Source organism: Neoarius graeffei, chromosome 13, assembly GCF_027579695.1.
Source record: "Neoarius graeffei isolate fNeoGra1 chromosome 13, fNeoGra1.pri, whole genome shotgun sequence".
Classification (NCBI taxonomy): domain Eukaryota; kingdom Metazoa; phylum Chordata; class Actinopteri; order Siluriformes; family Ariidae; genus Neoarius; species Neoarius graeffei.
Window position 1 is genome coordinate 10558766 of NC_083581.1, and position 24957 is coordinate 10583722.

The 24957-nt window shown below is 40.5% G+C and overlaps 1 protein-coding gene across 2 annotated transcripts; it reads left to right on the forward strand.

Moving 5' to 3' along the window:
* Positions 1 to 883: 883 nt before the first annotated feature.
* LOC132896424 (histone-lysine N-methyltransferase PRDM9-like) lies at positions 884 to 24308 on the forward strand. Of its 2 annotated transcripts, none has more exons than XM_060937241.1 (7): positions 884 to 1069; positions 1479 to 1554; positions 1681 to 1867; positions 8473 to 8744; positions 9236 to 9303; positions 9458 to 9648; positions 21555 to 24308. In XM_060937241.1, the coding sequence occupies exons 2-7, from the start codon at positions 1486 to 1488 to the stop codon at positions 22631 to 22633; spliced, it is 1866 nt and encodes a 621-aa protein (XP_060793224.1). In that variant the 5' UTR covers positions 884 to 1069; positions 1479 to 1485; the 3' UTR covers positions 22634 to 24308. The 2 variants fall into 2 exon arrangements, with proteins under 2 accessions (XP_060793224.1, XP_060793225.1); XM_060937242.1 differs by having other exon boundaries at positions 1681 to 1846.
* The last annotated feature ends 649 nt before the right edge of the window (positions 24309 to 24957 follow it).

The following is a 24957-nucleotide window of genomic DNA, read 5'->3' on the forward strand; positions in this document are numbered from 1 at the left end:
GTGGAACGGGGCTATTCTCCTCAAGTGCCTTCTCTGCTAGCTTGAGGACTTGATAGTCTCGCTGGATGCTTGCAGTAGGAATTCCTGAGACTATGGGGAGCATCTCAGTTGGTGTAGATTTCAAGGTCCCAGAGATAAGGCCCATCGCTTCATTGAGAACCACATCAACAGCCTTAGTGTGGATGCTGTGAGACCAGACAGCTGCGGTGTATTCAGCAGCGGAATACACAAGGGTGAGAACTGATGTTCGTAAAGTGGTGAAATTTGCTCCCCACTGTAGTCCACTGAGCTTCTTGATGATGTTAATGTGTTTGGAGGCTTTATTAGCCACGTTCTTGAGGTGAGTGCATGTGTCCAGAAAAGTCCAAATAAGTAGGTATATAACGGTAAATTCTGTGGTGAAGTTAGCTGGCTGGCTATAGCCAGTCTCTTCAGGGAAATCCGTCAATCATGTCATTCCATGTCATGTCATTCATGTCAAGGTGTATCCACACCTTAATTTATAGTATAATAACATTTTAAAAACTAATTTCTGTGAGAAAATAAAAACATGCCAAAAGCAACATGGAGAAAATTAACTGTTCAGTTTAGACAATGTAGATGGAAATATAGCTTAGATAAGAAAACTGACATGGGAAAAAGGCTGTTTTGTCATTGAAACACGTGGGGAATGGATGGGGCTAAAAAAAAAACAAGAAGTGTACTGCCACCAGCCAGCAGATGTGCGAGACCTGTGGTGGCCTCACTTTTCATAGCAGATGCGCTGTCCAATTTTTTATACAGTCGATGTTCTGAACCATGCCTCCTCTCACCTGGAACTACCTTCCAGTCCAGGAGGTGGCGGTAATGCACCCATAGCTGTTTCACCCACCTCATGAAAACACCAAGAAAGTTAAAGACGCTGCAGATTTTTAGCCTGAATGATTGAGTTGTGCGACCAGGCTAATCATTTCTACATTACATCATTTCTGAAAGAGTTTTAGGTTGGATTCAGATAGAAAGAAAATCTCGTAATTGTGTCAGTGTCTGCGGATTTAAACTAAAGCGTCATCCTGCTTCAAACCCTGAGGTAAGGTAAACAGAAGCTGTGTAGTCGAATCCCAAATTGATCTGTACTTCATCGTTTAAGTGCACTACATTAGGAATGAAATAATGACGTGTACACTCTATGTAGTGCACTTTTTATCCTACCAATAGAGGTATTTTTTTTTTAATTCGGCCTTCTAGAGAAGCTTTATTGTTTTAACATTAACCTATTCTGATTATTTGTATGTTGAAAGTCTTTAAGTAACTTGTACATAACCTTGGGTCACTTTGCTTACAGTGATAAAGCAGTAATTTTTTTTTCTTTTAACAATGTGTAAGAACAGAGAAATGTATGCGATGCGAACTGCTTTACAATTTTCTCTTTATTCTTTCAAAAGTTGAAAGATATCGTTTATTATATTTTTATATACTTGTTGTTGTTCTCTTTTCAGACCTGTTATGAGTTCAGCAGGAAGCAGACAGCACTCCTGCAGAAAGTCTCAGGATGCTAATCCTGCTCACTCACAGGTGAAGTTTAATGATGTGTCTAACAGCTTCAGGATCTGTCTGAGAAATCAAGAACATGATGACAAAGTTTGTCCTTTTGTAATTTATTGTACTGCTGAGTAAGTGTTACTGTTGTTTTATCGTAAGTTGTGTGAGGATGTGAAAACAGAAACTTCAGATGGGGGGATGGAGGTCTGTGTGAAGAAAGAGGAGACGCTGGACCTGAACATCTACAACCATGGAGATGATTTCGACAACACACCTGAAGTTATTGCCATTAAAGAGGAAGAAGCTGACAATGAAGACTACCTCTGTAAGACATCAGGCCTCTGGAGTTCAGTAACACTTTGATTATTCTGCCCTACACACTAGTGCACTAAATGTCCATTGGGGAAACATTTGGGATGGATCCTCTGTGAATTGTGTTTTTTAAAAGCTTGAAGACCAGTTTTTATACTGTACTGTTGCTCAGATCTATAAATCAGTGAGCTGATCAACAGTAAATACCTTTCAGTAGAATTATAGACATGTGCAACTAGCATGGACTGGACTGCAGACCTGACATCCTCATTTTGTAAAACAATTGTAAAATAAAGTAATGAGTCAGGACAGGGCATTCATTATAGTGGATTTGATCACGGGTCCTTAGGTACAGCATGAAGTGGAGTAAAACTCGCTTACCTATGATAACATTTTTATAATGTATACTCTCAAGTGGATTATTACTCTTATAAAATGGCCACAAAAACAGTGTGATAAAAGTCAGGGTCTAATAAATAATATATTAATAATATTTATTCAAAGAAAAGTTTATCAAGCAATATTATTGTTATCACTTGACATTCTTAAGAAATCTGGAATATCGGGGGGGCATCATTTGACATGCATGATTAGATTTAAAACACTCAAATGCTGTATTTGTTGCATATTTCAGCTAGCTTCCCAAGAGTGCAGGGTGCCAGTGATTTATTGTGGGCAATTTTGCATGCATCTCAGGCAATTTTGCACACATCACAAAGACTCTATCATGCAAAATTAGCCATACTGGGCAACTATACAAGGTAGATTACTTTTGTGAATTAAAATAAGCAAATCTGAAACTTTTAATTAACCAGTTTAATACAATGCTTCATAAGTGTTGTAGCATTATAAATACTACAACCCCTGGCAAAAAATATGGAATCACTACTCTTGGAGGATGTTCATTCAGCTGTTTTACTTTGTAGCAAAAAAACCAAATCAGAGACATGACACAAAATTGCTTTATTTAACAGCTGAACATTCTGGCTTTGTAAAATATACCTCAAAAAATTATATGAAATTGTTGTAATTAATGGCACATTTTTTTAAAGATCAAGTAGAAGAAAAAATTATGGAATCACTCAATGATGAGGAAAAAATTATGGAATCAAGCTATAACTTGCATTTCTAAAACAAATATCTGCACAAGTCTAAGGCCCTGTCCACACGGCAACGGATTCAGGTGAATCTGATAAAATTGTTTATCGTTTTGGCCTGGCGTCCACACGGCACCGGCGTTTTGGGTGCCCCAAAACGAAATCTTTTGAGAACAGGTTCCAGAGTGGAAAGATCTGGCAATGGCGCCGTTGCGAAGTCGTCTGGATGAGTAGAACGGATTTGTTTACGATGACGTCACAACCACATAACTATCAGTGCTTCACGCCGGGTAGAAGTGTAACGAACTCGATGCGAGTTGTCAACAAATCCTATAACTTGGTTCATGAAACGCGCTTACAAAATATTTTCACTGTGAATATTTATTGTGTAATGGTGCAAAGAGAGAGAGAGAGAGAGAGAGAGAGAGAGAGACTCTGCCCTTAGGGCAGAGTCAATACTGCCAGCAAAAATAGGGAAAAAAAGGAGCGATCTCACCTCTTCAGATGTTGGTTTAAGTCCTACAATACATTCCTCAAAAAGGGCATAGAAGAACAAATTAATCCATCAACGTGTAGCATTCAATTTATTCCGGACCATTAAAGATGCTGCCTTCCGCGTAGAATCATACGTCATCCTCGCCGCCATATTGGATGGGGCAAAGCGGAGAATAAAGATGCCTCATTCATGTGCTGCGTTTAACTGTACCAACAGGTTTACCATCCAAACGAGATCACATGGGATTACCTTTCACAGGTGAGACTGGAAAAATACTTTTCATTGTATTTGGTCATTATAACGTAACTTTACGAACAGATTTTCCTGACTTTGTGGCTAATATGAAGTCTCGTGCATAATAGTTTATGTGCATGCGTCCTTACTACTTCTATTGTCCTGGTGTCTCTGATGGGACCGTCTTACAGCGCTCCTAGAGGTGTGGCATGTGTATTGCATCGTTTTCAGCAAGCGTTGCATTGCCATATGTACCTGATATTTTACTGATCCGTTGCCCATGTGGACGCGATAATTTTTTTAATAACATCTCGTTGCTGTTGTCGTGTGGATGTAGCCTAAATGTGCAAATTAGTCTGCAGTTAAAAGAGACTGCTTGTAGACCTGAATGAGCTGTTGCACCTGGATGATTGACAGAAAACATGGCCCCAACAAGAGAGCTGTCAGTTGAAACAATGGAAAGGATTATAAAACTCCTTAAAGAAGGTAATTCAACACGGAGTGTGGTAAAAGATGTTGGTCATTTCCAGTCAGCTGTGTCTAAAATTTGGAGCAAGTACAAACAAAATGGGAAGGTTGTAAAAGGGAAACATACAGGTAGATCAAAGCGTCAGGACAGGAAACTCAAAGCAAGATGCCTTGAAAATAGACAATACACAAGAAAAGAAATGAAAAACAAATGGGCAGAAACAGGAGTCAATGTTTGTGACCAAAATTTAAGAAATCGGCTGAAGGAAATGGGATTTACATACAGAAAAGCCAAACGTTAACCATCATTAACACCTAAACAGACGAAAACAAGGTTACAAAGGGGTTAAAGAGAAGGAGTCGTGGACTGTGGGTGATTGGATGAAAGTTATATTCAGTGATGAATCATGAATCTGCATTGGCCAAGGAGATGATGCTGGAACTTTTGTTTGGTGCTGTTCCAATGAAACATATAAAGATGACTGCCTGAAGAAAACAAGCAAATTTCCACAGTCATTGATGATATGGGGTTGGATGTCAGGTAAAGGACCTGGGCAAATGGCAGTCATTACCTCTACAAATGCACAGGTGTACATTGAAATTTTGGACACTTTTCTCATTCCATCAATCAAAAGTACTTTTGGTGGTGAAGTCATTTTTCAGGATGATGATGCATCTTGCTACAGAGCAAAGAGCATTAAAACTTTTCTTCAGGAAAGGCAGATCAACTCAATGGCATGGCCAGCAAACAGTCTGGATCTCAATCCAATTGAAAATGTATGGTGGAAATTGGAAAAAAAAAAGTCCATGACAAGGCTCCATCCTGCAAAGCTGATCTGTCAACTCTTATACAAGAAAGTAGGAACCTGACTGATAAAGAATATTGTTTTTCATTAGTGAAGTACACACCTCAAAGAATTCAAGCTGTCATAAAAGCCAGAGGAGGTACAGCAAAGTACTAATTGTGATTTTTTTTAAATTTATGATTCCATAATTTTTTCCTCATCATTGAGTGATTCCATAATTTTTTCTTCTACTTGATCTTTAAAAAAAATGTGCCATTAATTACAAAAAATTAATTTAATTTTTTGAGGTATATTTTACAAAGCCAGAATGTTCAGCTGTTAAATTAAATAATTTTGTGTCATATGTGGTTTTTTTTTTTTTTTTTGTGCTACAGAGTAAAACAGCTGAATTAACATCCTCCAGGAGTAGTGATTCCATATTTTTTTGCCAGGGGTTGTATATAGAACTAAACACACACGTATTAAAAGTGACATTATCAGAGTTGACTAATAATTCTAAAAAAGGCATTTTAAGTGATTGTAAAAGTTTTACACTGCATATATTCAGGAATGTAATTTCTCTACTGTTCTCTTTGTTGCTATCAATTTTATTAATCTAAAGAATCCCTGCATTCAGCTGCAGATGAATGAGAGTTTTTTTTTTTTTTCCAAAACAGGCTGACTTTTTATAAAATTTTGCAAAGCAGTGCAGGCTATTTTCTCCAGAAAACTAACTAACCCTGAATGTAGACATTGCTACATTTTGATCATATGTCTGTATTTTGCACAAATTGCCAATAACATGGTGCATTGGGATTGTTAGTTTGAATTAATTTTACCACAAAAATATGAGAGATTATAGGTCTGTAAATCATCACCACCTAAAACAAGTTCATGGGCCAAATGTAGACCAGTAATGTTAGGCTATCATACAGCAACTTAACTGTAAAGATCAAACATTTAGATTTATTGCTGTATTACAGTGCCTTGCAAAAGTATTCATACCCCTTGAACTTTTTCACATTTTTCCACCTTACAACCACGAACTTAAAAGTTTTTTATTGAGATTTTATGTGATAGACCAACACAGAGTAGCACATAATTGTGAAGTGAAATGAAAATGATAAATGGTCTTCAAAATTTTAAACACATAAAAATCTGAAAAATGTGGTGTGCATTAGTATTCAGCCCCCCTGCGTCAATACTTTGTAGAGCCACCTTTTGCTGCAATTACAGCTGCAAGTATTTTGTGGTATGTCTCTACCAGCTTTGCACATCTAGACACTGAAATTTTTGCCCATTCTTCTTTGCAAAATAGCTCAAGCTCAGCCAGATTGGATGGAGAGTGTCTGTGAACAGCAATTTTCAAGTCTTGCCACAGATGCTCAATGGGATTTAGGTCTGGACTTTGACTGGGCCATTCTAACACATGAACATTCTTTGATCTAAACCATTCCATTGTAGCTCTGGCTGTATGTTTAGGGTCATTGTCTTGCAGGAAGGTGAATCTCCTTCCCAGTCTCAAGTCTTTTTGCAGCCTCCAACAGGTTTTCTTCCAGGATTGCCCTGTATTTAGCTCCATCCATCTTCCCATCAACTCTGATCAGCTTCCCTGTCCCTGCTGAAGAAAAGCATCCCCATAGCATGATGCTGCCACCACGTTTCACAGTGGGGATGGTGTGTGCAGGGTGATGCTACTCTGTGTTGGTCTATCACATAAAATCTCAATAAAAAACTTTTAAGTTCGTGGTTGTAAGGTGGAAAAATGTGAAAAAGTTCAAGGGGTATGAATACTTTTTAAAAGCACTGTGTGTGTGTGTGTGTGTGTGTGTGTGTGTATAACACACACACACACACACACACACACACAGAGAGTGGTGCTTGAAAGCTTGTGAACCCTTTAGAATTTTCTATATTTCTGCATAAATATGACCTAAAACATCATCAGATTTTCACACAAGTCCTAAAAGTAGATAAAGAGAACCCAGTTAAACAAATGAGACAAAAATATTATACTTCATTCATTAAGTCGTCCTCAGACGAGCTTGATAGCAGAGTCTCCAGTCGTCTTGAGCCTCCATACATCCAGCCAGTTCCCCAGAACTCTCCACTCCTGCGTCTCTCCTCAGCACATCCACATATTTTGGGGTGGGATGTCCTCGTGCCCGCCGCCCATGTGTTGGCTCCCATAGCACCAGTCTACTGGCTGGGAGCTCTCGATGTCTATGGCAGTGGCCAGCGAGCTTCATCCTCCTTGATGCCACTTTCTCGCTGAGCTTTGGTAGCCCTCCATACAGCTGCTTGTTGGTGATATGCTGGTTCTGGTCGATGTTTGTTTGTTTAGTACTGCACGCAGCATTCTGGTGTAGCACCCATCCAGGGACTTCTGCATGGAAGGCTTCAGAGTCCAGCTCTCACAGCCATATAGGAGGACAGACTCAACAGTCGCCTGGAAGAAGCTCAGCTTGATGTGTCGGGGGAGTTTGGTCATTTATTTATTGAGGAAAATGATCCAATATTACATATCTCTGAGTAGCAAAAGTATGTGAACCTCTAGGATTAGCAGTTCATTTGAAGATGAAATTAGTCAGGTGTTTTCAATCAATGGGATGACAATCAGGTGTGAGTGGGCACCCTGTTTTATTGAAAGAACAGGGATCTATCATATGTATGTATCCATATATACATTGTGTGTGTGTGTGTGTGTGTGTGTGTGTGTGTGTGTGTGTGTGTAATGAATGAGAAAGAGGGAGATCAACCTGAATAGAATAATTTAAAAAAAGTTAATAAATAATCCAGTTTCTTTGTAAGACTTGAAAGGTAAGCTTAATTCATTCGCAGGCATTGAGAATTCTCGCATTGCAGTTTTAAAGGATAACAAGTCATGCAACTCACCATTTTGTTGTGACTTCCTGAAGCAATTAAAAAATCGTTATGGATTTTCAATCTGTTATATCATTGTGATTGTAAGAAGGCAAGATACTCCAAGTATTTTAGTACCAAGCTTATCAGTATGAAAACAAACAGTAGCAGAAACGTTCAAAACTAATTGTGTTAGTGACCTGGATGCATGCATGCATTGGGAAATCCCACCAAAACCACAGGCTCTTGAGTTTTATTTTTTCCACTAGCATATCATCTTGGAAATTTGTGAAGAAAAACTGAAACTTTTGTGAATATTTTCCGTAAAATGTGTTGGCAAATAATCAAATGTTATTAAAAAAAATAGTGGGGAGCTCTGCTAATAAGACAGATCATGACTATGAACTATGCTAATAGCGTACTGTGATTGGACAACATGCGTTACTTCCACTGAAAGTTGGCATTAGTACCAGTGAGGGCATATTTTCTTTCTGTGGTGGAAAGTATGTCAAGGCTGCTTTTATGAGTCATACGCATATAAATTTGGGCATGGCATTGGTATTTGAGGGCAAAGCCTAAGTTCTGGAGAGCAGGGTGTAGCACCCTGCTAAAATAAACTGGCTGGAACAGTGGTTACAGTTTATTAAAAATAATTTTGGGGCATCATTTCTTCCCATTATGTTTTCTCTCCTTTCAGACTGTGAAGTTTGCAAATCTTACTACTTCAACAAGTGTGAGGTTCACGGTCCTGCAGTCTTCATCACTGATACCCCTGTTCCCATGGGGGTTACAGACCGAGCCAAACAAACTCTTCCTCCCGGACTAGAGATTCGGAAGTCCAGTATTCCAAATGCAGGCCTGGGAGTGTTTAATAAGGGGGAGACTGTTCCAGTTGGTGCACACTTTGGACCCTACCAGGGAGAGCTGGTAGACAGAGAAGAAGCTATGAACAGTGGATACTCCTGGGTGGTGAGTTATTATGCATTTATTATAAATATTAAAAGGTTTGTTGTTTTGTGGAGAATGCAGTCTATTAGTTACCTACTATTTTCTCTCACTAGTTTACTTTTACTTTGTATGATCATTACTTTTGAATGTGATTGATTCATTCTGAGCACAGTCACATGCCCCATTATAAAATGGTGTGCACACATTTGCAACCAGGTTATTGTAAGTGTTTTGTTTTTTGTTTTTTCCTTAAAATTTAGCACATTTTCTGTTTGCTGTTCGCTTGAATTTTGTTGACTGCTATATCATGTTAAACATGGAAAAATATTATTGTTTATCCTATACCACCCCTATACTTTCCTTTACGTTGGACTTGTGATACAAAAGTGCCATTTTTAATGATCACAAGAAAAAAAAACCCTATTGATTTACACCACTCTCTTAGACAGGAGTGCTTAGACAAAACAGAGAAAATGTTTTAATTAATGGATAAAATGTAAAAAATTTTCCAGATAGACAGAAGCGAGCAGTGTGAGGAACACATAGATGCCAAGAGAGAGCTGAATGCTAACTGGATGCGGTGAGCCAGTTGTTGGGACTTTGTTTTTACAATTCTTTATTTGTTGGCAATTTGTTTTTCATCTGTCATTGTTATCTCCTATGCCTTCTCTCACTCTATCTCTGACTTCTGAGCTAATTTTTTAACACTTTCTTCCTCTTTGCCTTTCTCATAGGTATGTTAATTGTACTCGTGATGAAATAGAGCAGAATCTCGTGGCCTTTAAGTATCGAGGGGGGATTCTGTACCGTTGCTGTCGACCCATCAAGCCAGGGCAGGAGCTCTTGGTGTGGTATGGAGAGGAATATGCTAAAGATCTTGGCCAGACGTTTGATGATCTCTGGAACAGAAAGTCCTCTGCAAATGGTAAAGTCTAACCCTAGTGACTTTATGATAAATATTTGGGCATAAAACAAACTTGATTTAAAATCTCAGAGTATTATGTCAGGTCACTGTCATCTTCAACCGAATAGTGGATGAGATTAAGAGAGCTGTGTACTTCATGATTATTTTTCACCTCTCTTAATGGTCAGGGGTGGTGATAAACACCTAGGCAGTGGTGGGCCGTCAGGGCCTGCAAGGCCTTCTCTGCTGGCCTGAAAATATCGAAAAAAAAATCACAGACAGACTGATTGATGTTAATTTTTTGTTTATTATTTTTATTTCATTTCATAACTATTAAATAATTCCAAATGGTCTGGCTGTTTCCTTTCCCGTGGCTGCGCTGCTGCCAGACCTGTATTTTTCATGTTGAAGCATTTTTAACCAATCACATTTCAACCATCATTTGTTGCCAGGCAAATAAATCTGCCTGGAGGCCAGTACAATCAGTTCTGCTGGCCTGTCTGTGTCATAGACTGTAGATTCAAGTTAGCAAGCCCAGAACCAGTTGTATTAGGCCGTCTCTGATGAGCCCCAACAGCCCATTGCAGGCGTATATGCTCTGATTGGCTCAAAGCATGCATAAGGAAACGTCATTGTATTCTCACCATTTGATTGGGTAGATTTCCACTGGAGTTGCAATGACGCGAATGCTACAAAAAGTCATTGAGTGCTAGTCAACTTAGCAATTTTAACTGCATTAACGAGCTTCAATTTTTAATAGTTAAATAATATAAATATCTGTTTTATCAACCCAAAATGGCCGAAGGAGGGGGAGAAGTTGATATGGTGGCAAATTTATTGTCACAACCATTTTCCCGGAGGACTTTTCCAGAAAAGCTGGACATCGTTCAGAAAGGGCGGTCAACGCCAAAGCTAGCCAAAGCTAGCCAACCTGACACAGCCTGGAAAAGGATTTGTTCGCCACTTTCAGCCCGCTAATTACGAGCGGTACTCCTGGCTCACAGGCTCCGAGGAACACTGCAAACTATATTGTTGGGAGTGTTTGTTATTTGCTACTGATCGCCATGGTGTCTGGAGCCATAGTGGATTTTCTAATTTGGCTTGCCTAACCAAGGCGGCAGCGAGACACAAAAGCACTGCCGGTCACCTGCGAGCAACGGTGCTGTCAAAAACCTTTTGGGGAAAAAAGAGTGGATCTTCAGCTGAGCGAGCAAGCACGCAGAGAAACGGAGCTCCACAATGAAAAGGTGAAGAAGAATAGGGAAATTTTAAAAAGACTGGTGGACTGTGTAATTTTTTGGGGCAAGCAGGAACTTTCATTTTGGGGACACGACGAAAGCGCTGGGTCAAACAATAAAGGGAATTATGTGGAGCTTCTTTCTCTCATTGCCGAGAGCAACACAGATTTGCAGTACCATCTGTCCACCAACAAAGTTTTTACTGGGACTTCTGGTAAAATACAGAACGACCTGATCGCAGCGATCGCTGAAGTGATGGGGGAAGAGATCAGAAGGGAAATCAATGAAGCACCATTTGTCTCTGTTATGGTGGATGAGACGCCAGATGCCAGTAATGCAGCGCAGCTGGCACTGGTTCTGCGTCACGTAACAGGCACAGGTGTCAAGGAGCGGTTTGTCCGATTTGAAGATGTCACCAGTGGGAAGCGAGCCAATGACATTGCACGCCTTATCATCCAATTTTTGGAGGAAAATGGATGTTTGGATAAAGTGGTGGCACAGTGTTTTGACGGCGCAGCGGTGATGTCCTCTGGATTAAATGGAGTGCAGGCTAAAGTTAAGGAGAGCGCACCTTTGGCTTTGTACACTGCTATGCACATCGGCTCAATTTAGTGCTGACTCAAGGGGCATCAAAGCTTAAAGAGTGCAAGATCTTTTTTTGCCCACCTCAACGGCCTTGCTGCATTTTTTTCGAGGTCACCTCGGCGCACCCAACTACTGGACAAAATCTGCCAGCGATGTCTCCCACGGGTGGCACCAACACGTTGGCAGTACACATCCAGAGTGGTCAATACAGTCTTTGAAAAGAGAGATGCTCTAAAGGAACTGTTTGATCACATTCTGGATAATTATGACGAGTTTGACGAGGAGTCTGTGCGAGCTGCTGATGGATTTAAAGCACGTCTGGATGATTTTGAGTTTTGTTTCTTGCTTCACACCTTTAATGGCATTTTCGAGTATTCAGACGTGCTCTTTTCAATACTGCAAGACAAAAAACTGGATGTACAGTTTTGTCTGGCAAGGGTGAAGGAGTTCTGTACCACCGTTGAGCGAGAGAGGAGCCGATACAATGACATCTACGAGGTCACTGAACACACTGCAGGTGCTCCGAGCGCACGAAGAGGCCCAGCGCAAGATCCTCGCGCGCACTACCACCAACTCCACGGCAGGATTCTGGATAACATTATTTGCCAGACACAGAGCAGATTTCAAGACCACGAAAAACTGTTGTTTGCCACTCTCCTTGACCCCCAGAAGTTTAAAGACTACCAGAAGGATTTCCCACATGCAGCCTTCTCCAGCTTGACACAGAGTCACGGAACACTTTTTGACCTTTCTCGGTTAAGAACAGAACTGACCGTCATGTATGGCATGGATGATTTCGCCGGAAAATCCCCCACTGATCTGCTTGACTTTCTTCAGCAGAAACAGCTGAGTGAGAGCATGGGGCAGCTGTACAAACTGGTGTGTTTGGCTGTGACCATCCCCGTATCCACTGCTTCTGTCGAACGGACATTTTCAGCCCTCAAGAGAATCAAAACGTATGCGAGAAACATGACAGGACAGGCTCGACTGTCTGCATTGGCCTCGATGGCCATCGAACGGGACTTTTTGATGGGACTGAAAAGAACAAACGACTTCTACGATAGAGTTATTGATGTTTTCTTGAGGAAAGAAAGGAGGATGGATTTTCAGTTCAGATAATCTCCGTATTGGTGAGTGATGTCATCTACTTCGCCTATACTGACTGACCTCATTCGCATACATGCACACAAGGTCTCATAAGGCACATAAACGCACACATCGATAAAATAAAATGTTGCTATTTTGCGAACACATCGATAAAATAAAATGTTGCTATTTTGCGAAATAACATTGCAATATGAGGTTGTTGTTGATGTTTTTATGAATGTTGCAGCTGTAGCTGCAGTAGAAGTTTTATAGGCATTATTGAGGGGTGGATTTAATTCAGACAGAGCAGTACTGAAGGCCCATGTGTGAAATGCACGGCCCGCCACTGCACCTAGGTATACATGTATCCAGTATTTTATTCTTGATGGTGGTATAGTATTATGTACCCATGTAAATGTCACTACAGTTTCTTTTCTCTACTTGTCTCATCCATGCTGGGACCACTTGTTCAGAGCTATCCAGTGAAGCTTGTGACTTCAAGTGGGGCTGTATTTCTCCCCCCCCCCATTTCTCTCATTTGTTTCTCTTCAGTCTCACCCACCATGACGTGCGCATCTATTCCTTTTTCTGGTGAAGTATTGGCCATAAATTGCTATCATTTCTGCTGCTAGCCTGGCATGTTAGCTTACACTTTGTGAGGTCTGCGATACCCATGCTATTGTTTGGCATCTTGCTAGTGGCTCACTCCAGGTCAGACTCTGTTATTGGCACTATAGAACTGGAGAGTATGCTTCCATCCCTTGCTGTCCCACTGATCTAAGCTCATGCAACCAATGCCAAAACCTCCTGGAGCAAGAGGACAGTCAGCTGTATACCAGTTATCTCATACCAACTTGGAGGTATTAGAATTACCTCATTGAGAATCATTCTCTTAGGTATTAGAATCATTCACATTGAGAATCAAGGTGGACTGTGATGCTGAAGAAGGCATTTGCCAAATTGTTACAGCAGTGAACAATGCTGTACCAAAGTGCTCTTATGAAAGAATGGTAGCAAGACAAGACATGATGGTGCCTTTCTGTAATAAGGATGCATGGATGGGTACTAAACCCACTTCAGCTTCTTCGCTAAGGGTGTACTGAGATTTGTATGAATCATAAGTGTGTCTAGGATGAACAATTAGTGGGTTTGTGTGGCAGCAGGGGTGTGGTTGAGCACCAGTTTGTGAATGGAGGGCAAGGCCAGGGAAAGTGATTGGCAAAGTGATCACATCTGTGTCGTAATAATGACGTGTGTGTGTGTGTGTGTGTGTGTGTGTGTGTGTGTGTGTGTTGCAGTGACAGCTGAGGGTTTATATGGTGGGAGGAAGCAGAGAGGAGAAGAGCTTCCCTGTATGCCGTTTTGTGTGCAAAGATTATGGGAGACAACTAAAGTGGATTGTAGAAGGAATGCTGCACTTGATAGTGACCTGTGTTATTGGCTTGAAGTTGGCCTCTAGGGTTGTCTTCCACAGCCTCACTGAGTTCTTGATGAAGGTTCTGAGAGTCCTGTTGATGTTGTACACTTTCAAGCATTCCAGGATCCATGTGTGGGGCATTGAGTCATAGGCTTTCTTGTAATCAGTCCAGGTGGTGCACAGATTGGTATGTCTGATTCTGCAGTCTTGAGCTACTGCACTGTCTACAAGTAGCTAATGTTTTGCTCCTCTGGTGTTCTTACCAATTCCTTTCTGGGCCTTGCTCATGTATTGAGTCATGTGCCTACTCATCCGTTATCATGCCTGACAGAAGCTTCCATGTTGTGCAGAGGCAGGTTATCTGGTGGTAGTTGGATGGGACTGCTCCCTTCTATGGGTCCTTCAGGATCAGGACTGTCTGACCCTCAGTCAGCCATTCTGGGTGAGTCCCATCCACTAGCAGCTGGTTCATCTGTGCTGCCAAGTGCTCATGTAATGAGGTTAGCTTCTTTAGCCAGTAGGCCTGGTGCTATCCACTTCTTCATTTTCGAGACTCTTACTTGGATGTCTGCCACGGCGATGGTTACTGGGTCTTGTTCAGGGAGATTGCTGTGTTTTGGTTTTCAGGTCTCTTAGCCACTGAGCACTGTTATGTGATTTCCCCCCCCCATATCCTTTTCCAATATTGTTCAGTCTCCTGGCTTGGTGGATCTGGAACCATGTTATTACCCTGCCACTGGGAGTACACCTTTGATGGTTGAGTGGAGAACATCTGATTTATTCTCCTAGCTTCATCTTTGTGTGTGTACCTCCTTAGGAGGGTGAGAGTCTTTGTTTGGCAGTCTCTAGGGCCTCAAGTATGGACAGCTTGCTATATTTCTTAGGTAGCCCTTTCCTAGTCATACCTTTCTGGAGTTCTGATCACTGGCTAACTTCTTTCTGGGTCACCTTTATCTTAGCCTCTAACCTTCTCTTCCATAGTGGATATTACACCTTAGTTAGGGTCCATCTTATAGTCAAGCATTTCCAGGATCACTGTTACTGTGATGGATATCAGCTTGTTGGTCTCAGAAGTAGGGATGTTAACCGATGACCTTTTGACCGGTGGTTGACCGAATCAACGTCAACCGGTTAACTTTTTTTTGGTTGTCGGTTAAAAAAAAAAAATCAGTCGTTTTGAAGCTGCCGATTTTGGAGCGGAGAACCTGGAATTCCGTGTTGTAAACGCTTGGGGCATGCCATAAGGACGACAGCTGACAAATCAGAAACACCCATTCAGTCATGTCCTGCCCTCCTGCCCCAGTTAAAGACAGCTGACAAATCAGAAACACCCATTCAGTCATGTCCTGCCCAGCTGCCACTCAGCGAAAGAAAAGTGTAGACACAGGCTTTTTCGCTTACAAATTACTATTCTGTTTTTTTTTTAATTATTATTAGAAGGCACATCGAGTTTAGTCCTGCCTTGGCCAGTGCATTCTGAAAGTATGTTTCAGTCTGTAGCCAACAATGCATGTTATTGCAGATCATATCTCTCCACACAAACTAAAGGTGCAGATGCCGACTTTTTTTTTTGAATCGCGCAGATCCGTTTTTTTTTTTTGGGGGGGGGGGGGGCGTTGGAGTGTCTGATTGTAATTTCAAGGTGGATTCTGTATTAAAATTACTAAATAGGCGGGTGCCGTTGCAGTCTATGAGGTGTGGGGTGTGTGGGAGGAGGGCAGTGGATCGGGGGGCTGCGCGCGTTTGTGCGGAAGCTGCGCAATCAGTTTATTAAACTGTACATTAAATTTTGCGCGGCTTTCTGATTTGCTGTTTTCTTCTCGTGCTTGTACTTCCTGTGTTTCGTGGACTGTGGCGGCATTTGCTTATATGCAGAATTTGCTTTGATGAAGTTGTGGTCGGACGCTCCAACGCCCCCCCTTGGGAAAGGAAGCTCGGATCTGCGCGATTCAGCTGTGGAGAGGGCGGCATCCGCCAAAAGGCGCGCCGTTTGCATCCCTGTAATAATTCCAATTCTAGAATTTTAAACTCATAGGTTAACCGACTTTAACCGGCTAATGAGGCTCGGTGGTCGGCCAAGATTTTTTTTTAGTTTTCGCCATCCCTACTCAGAAGGGATCTTTCGTATTGCATTCACATCTTCCAGGAGACTTTCAGGAGGTACTTCACTCAGTCTTGGTAGTTGGGCATGGTGGTTCCAGGTGTTCAGCATTGTTACTGTCTTCAATTTCAGGTCAACTGCTTGTGCATTAAGCTCTTGCTTGCAAGGGTTTGTTGCTGGGGGGGTTCTCCAGGCCTAGAAATTCATATATTTTTTTCACCAGTCAGCTGGACTAGTTACCTTCCAAAGTAACTAGCCAAACAGAAAATCAACTAGCCAAAATTTGTTCATGTGTGAATTTTACTTCTGTCAAAAATAACACAAAAGAGAGTAGTTACCATTGTTCATGACTAATGTGCATTTATTTCAAGACCCAAGTATTTTGATACTGTTGTTAAATACATAAATGAGAACAACACAGAGCTCCATAATATAATATCAACAAATAATAATATATTGGAAAACTTGGCAACTTGGTGTATGAGTATTGAAAACAAATATACTTACCATCATGACTATAGCACCCAAAATATGTCTAACATTCTTTCTGTATTTGACCATTTATGAGAGAGAAAGCATTAGGAGCTTCATATTGACTAGGAATCAACTTGAAAAAAATTAATTATGCCATAAAAATTGTATCGCAGCCAAGGCTTACCCTGCTCCCACGTTTGCGTATAAGTCCTTTGTCGTTTCTCCTTCTCGTATGCTTTATCGGTGGCCTTTTTCTCCTCTTCAGACCAAGGTCGCTTTGTCCCCGTCTCTGGCGGTTTCTGTACACCTTTCAGAAAATTCCACATCGCAGCATAGCTTTGGCAGATGTAGATGTAAACAACAACAAAAACACGTGTTTAAATGGGCGATAATGTGGCCACATCTATTGAATTTGATAACGTGATTACCGCGATTGTGACAGGATAGCCACAGCAGTGGAGAAGACAGAGGAGACCAAATAGTTTTCAACGAAAAGGCTTCGTTTATTTTTTTCTTTCTTTTTTCTTTTTTTACAAATGTGCAAATATTTACAATGACAAGCGTGCATGAAAAAAATATACAAAACCAAACTGTACAAAATGAAAATAAACAAGCATAAATAGCCAGGCTAAGTCCGCTGACCCTGAACTACTATCAAGAGCAACTTCAGTTAACAAGATACGTTCACTTCACCACCAACCCTCACCTACTGAGGCTCTTGGGCCTAATATAGAGCATTGCTAACTGTAGCCCCACCCACTGGATAGCCCCACTGTCAAAAATAATCAATTAACTAAACAACATAATTATTACCAAATAATAAATCAAATAAGAAAACGTGGCGGCACGGTGGTGTAGTGGTTAGCGCTGTCGCCTCACAGCAAGAAGGTCCTGGGTTCGTGGCCGGCGAGGGCCTTTCTGTGCGGAGTTTGCATGTTCTCCCCGTGTCCGCGTGGGTTTCCTCCGGGTGCTCCGGTTTCCCCCACAGTCCAAAGACATGCAGGTTAGATTAACTGGTGACTCTAAATTGACCGTAGGTGTGAGAATGAATGGTTGTCTGTGTCTATGTGTCAGCCCTGTGATGACCTGGCGACTTGTCCAGGGTGTACCCTGCCTTTCGCCCGTAGTCAGCTGGGATAGGCTCCAGCTTGCCTGCGACCCTGTAGAAGGATAAAGCGGCTAGAGATAATGAGATGAGATGAGAGAAAATGTATAACACAAAAATACATACAATAACTGACATGCACAAAACTACCTTATTGAACCCTCCAAATGGCTTTTAAGTCATTACCCCTAAAACGCCCCCATCACAATGGGCTGCCCCACAAAGAACCCGGGAAACCCCTCTATCCCCCCCCCGGTGGAACAGTCCATCTGTTTCCCCAAACAAGACACGGAAGAACGTTTTGAATGCCGGTGAGTGAATTGCTACCGGAGTTGTAATAAGTTTTAACCAATAAATGAAGTTTTTAACAGCCAGTGTGAATTATTTTACTTTTAGATACTAGACAAAGATTATACAGATGAAGAATGAAAATGACAATATGTTTCAAGCGAATATTTTGAATGAGTCAGATGCACAAACAATAGCTATCTAGAAGTGCCGGTAGGCCTTTCCCTGCACTCTAAACACTAAGTTTGGCCCTGCATAATTAATCTATGACAAATGGCGATTAATGACAATATGAAAGAGATCTTAAACAGTGCATATGGTGGTTGCAATGAGAATAGCGACGGGACAGGATAGCAGTGATTTTTAAAAATGCCGGCAAATGGCTGCCTGCGCGCTGCATGCTATGTCAGCATCACTGCTCAGCCCATGACAGTGATATTCAAACGAGATGCGTTATATGCATGCGCAATAGTGAAAAAACCGACAACCTGACTTGTACACGATATAATTCGGAATTCTTCGGTATTTTCCGTCCTGCTGATAAACACATTGATTAACACAGACACGGCACACGCTTAATATGTGGCGGCTTTAGTTGACGGTGTGTCTGAATCTTTGCTTCATGTGTGTGTGTGTGTGTGTGAATCTTTGCTTCGTGTGTGTGTGTGTGTGTATATATATATATATATATATATATATATATATATATATATATATATATATATATCAGGGCTTTGAACCGGTTCAAGGAACGAAAACCGGGAACTTTTTCTATTTCACATGGAACAGAAACGAAACCAGAAACTTTATTATTTTTTTATGTTCTGGAACAGAAACGCTTATTAAAAATAGTGGTAACCGGTTAATACCGGTTTTTATTTCATTCCTCAAAGTTTCCGTAGCTTACAAATAAAGTCATTCTTCTCCTGCGCAAGTTTCTATGACCCGCTGGGGTTCACTTCCTGTGTGACGTTCGCTGACTGAATGGAGAGAGCGGGAAGGTGGTCTACTATCACGTCTCCACGTGATAATAAGTGAGTAAGTGCATTACTGAGTGTCTGAGCAAAGAAGAGCCTGAACGTTGCAACCTCCCTATTGGCTGTTTGTAATAATGTATCAATTGTTGCCCTTCCCACGGGAATCATCGCGGGCTCGAGAGACGAGACCTGACGAGTTAGTTCGTTGGTAGCAGAACAAAATGTCTGGACATAAATCGGGTTTTCAGAAAAGGAAATAAAATAAACGGAGGGTCGAAAATGCAAAAAAGGAGGCAGAAAATGCAAAACGAGTTTTAAGGTAGGACAAATGGTTACTTTTTAAGGCAGCCCGCCGTGGCTGCAGGCTTTCAGTTGTGTCATTGAATGGTTACTTTTCTGAGGCAGCCCGCCGTGGCTGCCTGCAGGCTTATTTATTATAGCCCATTTAGTTAAAATAGTTAATATAAAATGTTTATCGTTATAGTTATGTGATGGTTGTCCTGATTTAGACTTTTTTTTGGGGGGGGGGGTTTGCGCGATGTTGCACCCGGGTCCAGATTAGGGCAGAACCGGCCCTGGCTACATTTCAGGTGTAGTTTGTTTTATGTATGTATGTACTTGCATAGATGTGTACTTGGTCTTCCAATATGGCACCTAACAAAATCTCGCGGCGCGGTGACGTCATGCGGTAGCCCTCTATAGGGCCTGACTAGCCTTTGGTGACACACTAAACGAATTATCTTTCATTTTTGGCACTTTTTCTGTTTGTGTAGATGGGAAGACATACTGAGAATCCAAATCGCCAACATTTGAAATAATAATTGTTTTGAATTATTTCTTGTCTTATTTAATGAAGGTTGTAATAGAATTAGCTTACATTTGGCTTAAGCTGGATGAGACAGAGACATAATTTTATAGCCATTTGTTAAACAGCTGACAGGGAACGTAATTAACCGTTCCGGGAACGAAATTTTTTTGTTCTAACCGGTTCGGGAACGTCTATTTAATGGTGGAACCCAAAACCGGAAACGTTAAAATTCCGTTTCTGTTCGGAACGAACCAATAGGAAAAAAATTCTGGTTCAAAGCCCTGATATATAGTGTGTGTGTGTGTGTGTATATATATATATATATATATATATATATATATATATATATATATATATATATATATATATATATATAATGTGTGTGTATAATATATATATTTTTATATATATATATATATATTTATATATATATATATATATATATATATATATTTTTATTTTTTTTTTTTTTTTTCAACTAGCCAGCCGGGCTGGCTAGTGACAGGAATTACCCACCAAATGACAAATTAAGTCGCCTTGGGTGACCGGACCACTGCGAATTTCGAGCCCTGTTCTCAGTCTTGATCTCGGAGTGTGGGGATGATGACCAAATTCTTGATTATGTTCCTCAAACCATTCCTGAATAATTTTTGCAGTGTTGCAGGATGCATTGTCCTGCTGAAAGATGCTACTGAAATGAGAAAATATGATTGCCATGAAGGGCTGTACTTGGTGTGTGGCAATGTTTAGGTAGGTGATGCATGTCAAAATAACATCCACATGAATTCCAGGACCCAGGGTTTGCCAATAGAATATTGCACAGAGCATTACACTGCCTCTGCTAGCTTGGCTTCTCCCCATAGTGCATCCTGGTACCATTTCTTCCCCAGGCAAGTGACGCACACATGCATCCAGCCCTCCAGATGATGTAAAAGAAAATATGATTCATAAGACCAGGCCGCCTTCTTCCACTGCTCCATGGTTCAGTTCTGATGCTCATGTGCCCATTGTAGGCCCTTTTGGCAGTGAACAAGGCCTAACATGGGTACTCTGACCAGTCCACACCTATGCAGCCCTATATGCAGCAAGCTGCGATGTACTGCATGTTCTGAAATCTTTCTGTTATAGCTAGCATTAGCTCCCCCTCCCCCAGCAATTTATGCTACAGTAGCTCTTCTGTAGGATCAGACCAGAAGAGCTAGCCTTCGTCCCCTTCTCCCCCATTTGCATCAGTGAGCCTTGGGCATCCATGACACTGTCAGCGGTTCACTAGTATGACTTTGGCCTTTTGTCAAAGTAGCTCAAATCCTTCCACTTGTCCATTTTTCCTGCTCCCATCACGTGTACTTTGACAACTAACTGTTCACATGTTGCCTAATGTATCCCATCCTTTAATAGGTGTCATTATCTTGTTATAATCAGCGTTATTCACTTCGCCTATCAATAGTCTTAATGTTATGCCTAATAGGTGTATTTAGCTTAATTACAGTGCTGATGTTCCTATTTTGAAACTGGTTTTCTCACTATGTAAGAATATGAAGAGTACTTTTGGTGTTTGATCATCAGCCTGCTCATTATTACAGGTACTACCAATTAAGCCTGGCTAAGGAGTATGTTTGGTGCTCTACCTGAGCCTACCTTACCTTAACTCTGAGTGCTTCTTGGGTTTATTATTGATACTACTACTACTACTACTACTACTTATTATTATTATTATTATTATTATTATTAATTAATTTATTTATTTTACTTCAGATCATTTTAACCCTCATTTACACAGGGATAATTATATTTTTATATAACTGGTTACTAATTTTTTTTTTCTATTTTTTTCTTTGTCTGATCTAGAAATAAAGAAGGCACCATTTCAACTTTTCTCCTGCTCATTGTGTCCACTTTATTATACATCTCAAATTTACCTCAACAAACACATCCAGAGCTATCACTATGAGGAGTATATGAGACAGCAGGAATCAGGAGAACATCAGATGCCCACAAAAAGCTCCAGTAACAGTCAAACATCTGGTATTCTTAGTTTTAACACCTCTCAGAAAGAAATGCAGAAGAAAATTCACATTTCCTCAGCTAGTGGAAACAGTTTTACTCATCAGAGTACTCTCAAAACATATCGGTGCAGCCAAATTGGTGAGATGCTATATCACTGCTTACAGTGTGGAAAGAATTTCAATAAAAAGAGTAATCTCCGAAAACACCAGCGCATTCACACAGGAGAGAAGCCGTATCACTGCTCACAATGCGAAAAGAGTTTTATTCAAAAAAGTGATCTCCGGCAACACCAGCGAATTCACACAGGAGAGAAGCCGTATCACTGCTCACAGTGTGGAAAAAGTTTTACTCATCAGAGTCATCTCCAACTACACCAGCGCATTCACACAGGAGAGAAACCATATCACTGTTCAGAGTGTGGAAAGCGTTTCAATCAAAAGAGTAATCTCCATGTCCACCAACGCATTCACACAGGAGAGAAGCCATATCACTGCTTACAGTGTGGAAAGAGTTTTACTCTACAGAGTCATCTCCATGTCCACCAGCGCATTCACACAGGAGAGAAACCGTATCACTGCTCACAGTGTGGGAAGAGCTTTACTCATCAGAGTCATCTCCAACGACATCAACGTACTCACACAGGAGAGAAGCCGTATCACTGCTCACAGTGTGAGAAGAGTTTTAACCATCAGAGTCATCTCCAACGACACCAGCGCACTCACACAGGAGAGAAACCGTATCACTGCTCACACTGTGGGAAGAGTTTCTCTCAACAAAGTACTCTCCAACTACATCAGCGCATTCATACAGGAGAGAAGCCATATCACTGCTTACAGTGTGGAAAAAGATTTACTTATTCACTTACGTTTAAATCCCATAAGTGCACCAACACAGAGGCATTGAATTATTTGTCAAATTGAATATGATTATCATCACTTACTTGGTTTACAATTGTCTGTGTAAACTGTATTTTCCATTTTATTTATCTTGACTTTCTGTGGAAGGCAAAGCATGTCATTTCAAAGATTCATGTTTTTATTTTCATGTTTACATTTAAGTCATAACAAAAAATTCATAAATTCTGTGATCATTTAAGTGCAACATTATTTTCACTACAGTACACTCTACACAACGCAGCATAACAGCATTCGCACTAGCAAGCAATATGTCAGCTGACCATGAATTTTCTGTGCATGCATGTGCCATGGAACCATTGTTTTAACATCAGTGGTGAGTGATAAAGTGACAGTACAACTAGCAACATGTGAATTGAGATTTTCTAAACTTGATGTGAATTAGGTATGGCAGTAAAGTGACAAATTCAAATGATTAACTCAAATGGTTCCTTGGAACAAATGTATAGTGTGTATGGTACAACTTTTTTTTTCTCTCCTCCATTCTTCACTCACAACTGTTTTCACCTTGTCCTGTCATATATAACTTAAAGCTTGAAAGGAAGTAGCAGAAATAATTGGTGACACTGGAGAGTGTCTGTAGCTAGTACAGTTAGTTTGTGCTGCTAATAGTTGTCTTACTGCATGACCCACTTTCACTTGAGGTTCAGTTCACGGATGTATGTCCCAACATTTTCCTTTATAATTTACTCGTAAAATTCGACTTTATTGTTCTATCAATGATGGCAAGCCATCCTGGCACAGATGCAGCAAACCATGATACTACCCCCACCATGTTTCACAAATGGGATAAGGTTCTTATGCTAGAATGCAGTGTTTTCCATGAAATGCATGTCCGGGTATCTGTATGTGCCCTTGCTGGCTGTTGAGCCGAGTCCTTCATGATGAAGGATAAGTCTGATGCTGAACTGAAGTACATTTTTGCTGGAATAATCACACCTCCTATACATCAAATCAGTGGATGGCTCTTTTCCTTACCAGACTGGCATGACCTGGAAGAGTCTAACCTTTCCTCCCAATGACTATACTTTTGATACTGTGGCTAACAGCAGGAAATGGGACATATAAAACTCGGAATAAAAGCGTATCTTTTAGCACAAAGTATTAGGTATAATTATAGAAAGAGTCAACAGCAAGCGTCAGCAGAAATAACTATTGTGCCATTTTTATGTAATTACTATGCACTTTGGGTGTTTGCATCATTGGATTTAGCTGAAATTATAGAAATTCAAAATGGCTAGCATACTAATTAGGTGACTTAATATGCAAATTAGGACATTTGACTAAAATTTAAATCTACAACCTTCAATGTGTTATTGGACAAAGTTCCATAGTTTGAAGATAATTAATAATAATAATAATAATAATAATGTGTTGGATTTAGCCAAAATTATAGAATTCAAAATGGCTGTCATTTTGTGCTAATTAGGTAACTTAATATGCAAATTTGGTAATGTCATTAAATTGGAAATTAATTAAATTCTACCTTCACTGTGCTATTGCACAAAATTCCATGGTATGAAGAGAGATGATGATAAAGTTGTGGTTATTTGCAGAAACCTCTGTAAATACACAAAAAGGGGTTCCATTTTGTGATACATGCATGCATATAAATGTACCAAGTCACATTTCCACAGAAGCCTTCTGATTGCTTACATTTAAATTATATCTCTTCATCCAATTGTACAGTTTTGATGAAATAAAAAGTAATGTTACTAAACATGTGTTTTAATTGCACTTGTCATTGCTAGTTCATGACAACTGCAGTCCTAAAGTTATCGTAGCAAAACTTGTTTGTATTGATTGTCCAATACAATTGATATTGATTGTACATTGTGTGCTGAGTGCAAGCAGGGACTTTGACAAGAATAACTATGATAGCCTAAATATAAGGGAGAGCCAGAAGATAACAGACATGAGGTTCCCCTGGGACATAAATCGGCCAGCCACTCCACTGACAACAAAGATTATTGAATACCTGTGAATGGGGGGACAACATACAAACATATCTGTTTACCAAAATACTCTCTGCCCACCAGATCCACCAGTTCTATGAAAACCCACTAGATTTGCTCCTTTACCAAATAAAAAGCTATTAACAAAAGGCTTAACTAACACTGAAACTGTGCATGAGTCCCGAATACTACTTGGAAGGCTGTTCCATAACTGTGAGGCTTTATAAGAAAAAGCTCTGCCCCTTGCTATAGCCTTCACTATTTGAGGTATTAACAAATAGCCTGTACCTTTTGATCTAAGTAGGCATGGCCAGTAATAAAAATCAGAAGTTCACTCAAGTATTGTGACACGAGACCATCCAGTGCTTTCTAGGT

Bases quoted from the DNA above. Each gene is read 5' to 3' on its own strand.
- LOC132896424 (XM_060937241.1), top strand. From the start codon at position 1,486: ATGAGTTCAGCAGGAAGCAGACAGCACTCCTGCAGAAAGTCTCAGGAT. The intron at 8,745-9,235 runs GTGAGTTATTAT...AAAATTTTCCAG, and splicing joins ACAGTGGATACTCCTGGGTG to ATAGACAGAAGCGAGCAGTG. The intron at 9,649-21,554 runs GTAAAGTCTAAC...TGTCTGATCTAG, and splicing joins CAGAAAGTCCTCTGCAAATG to AAATAAAGAAGGCACCATTT.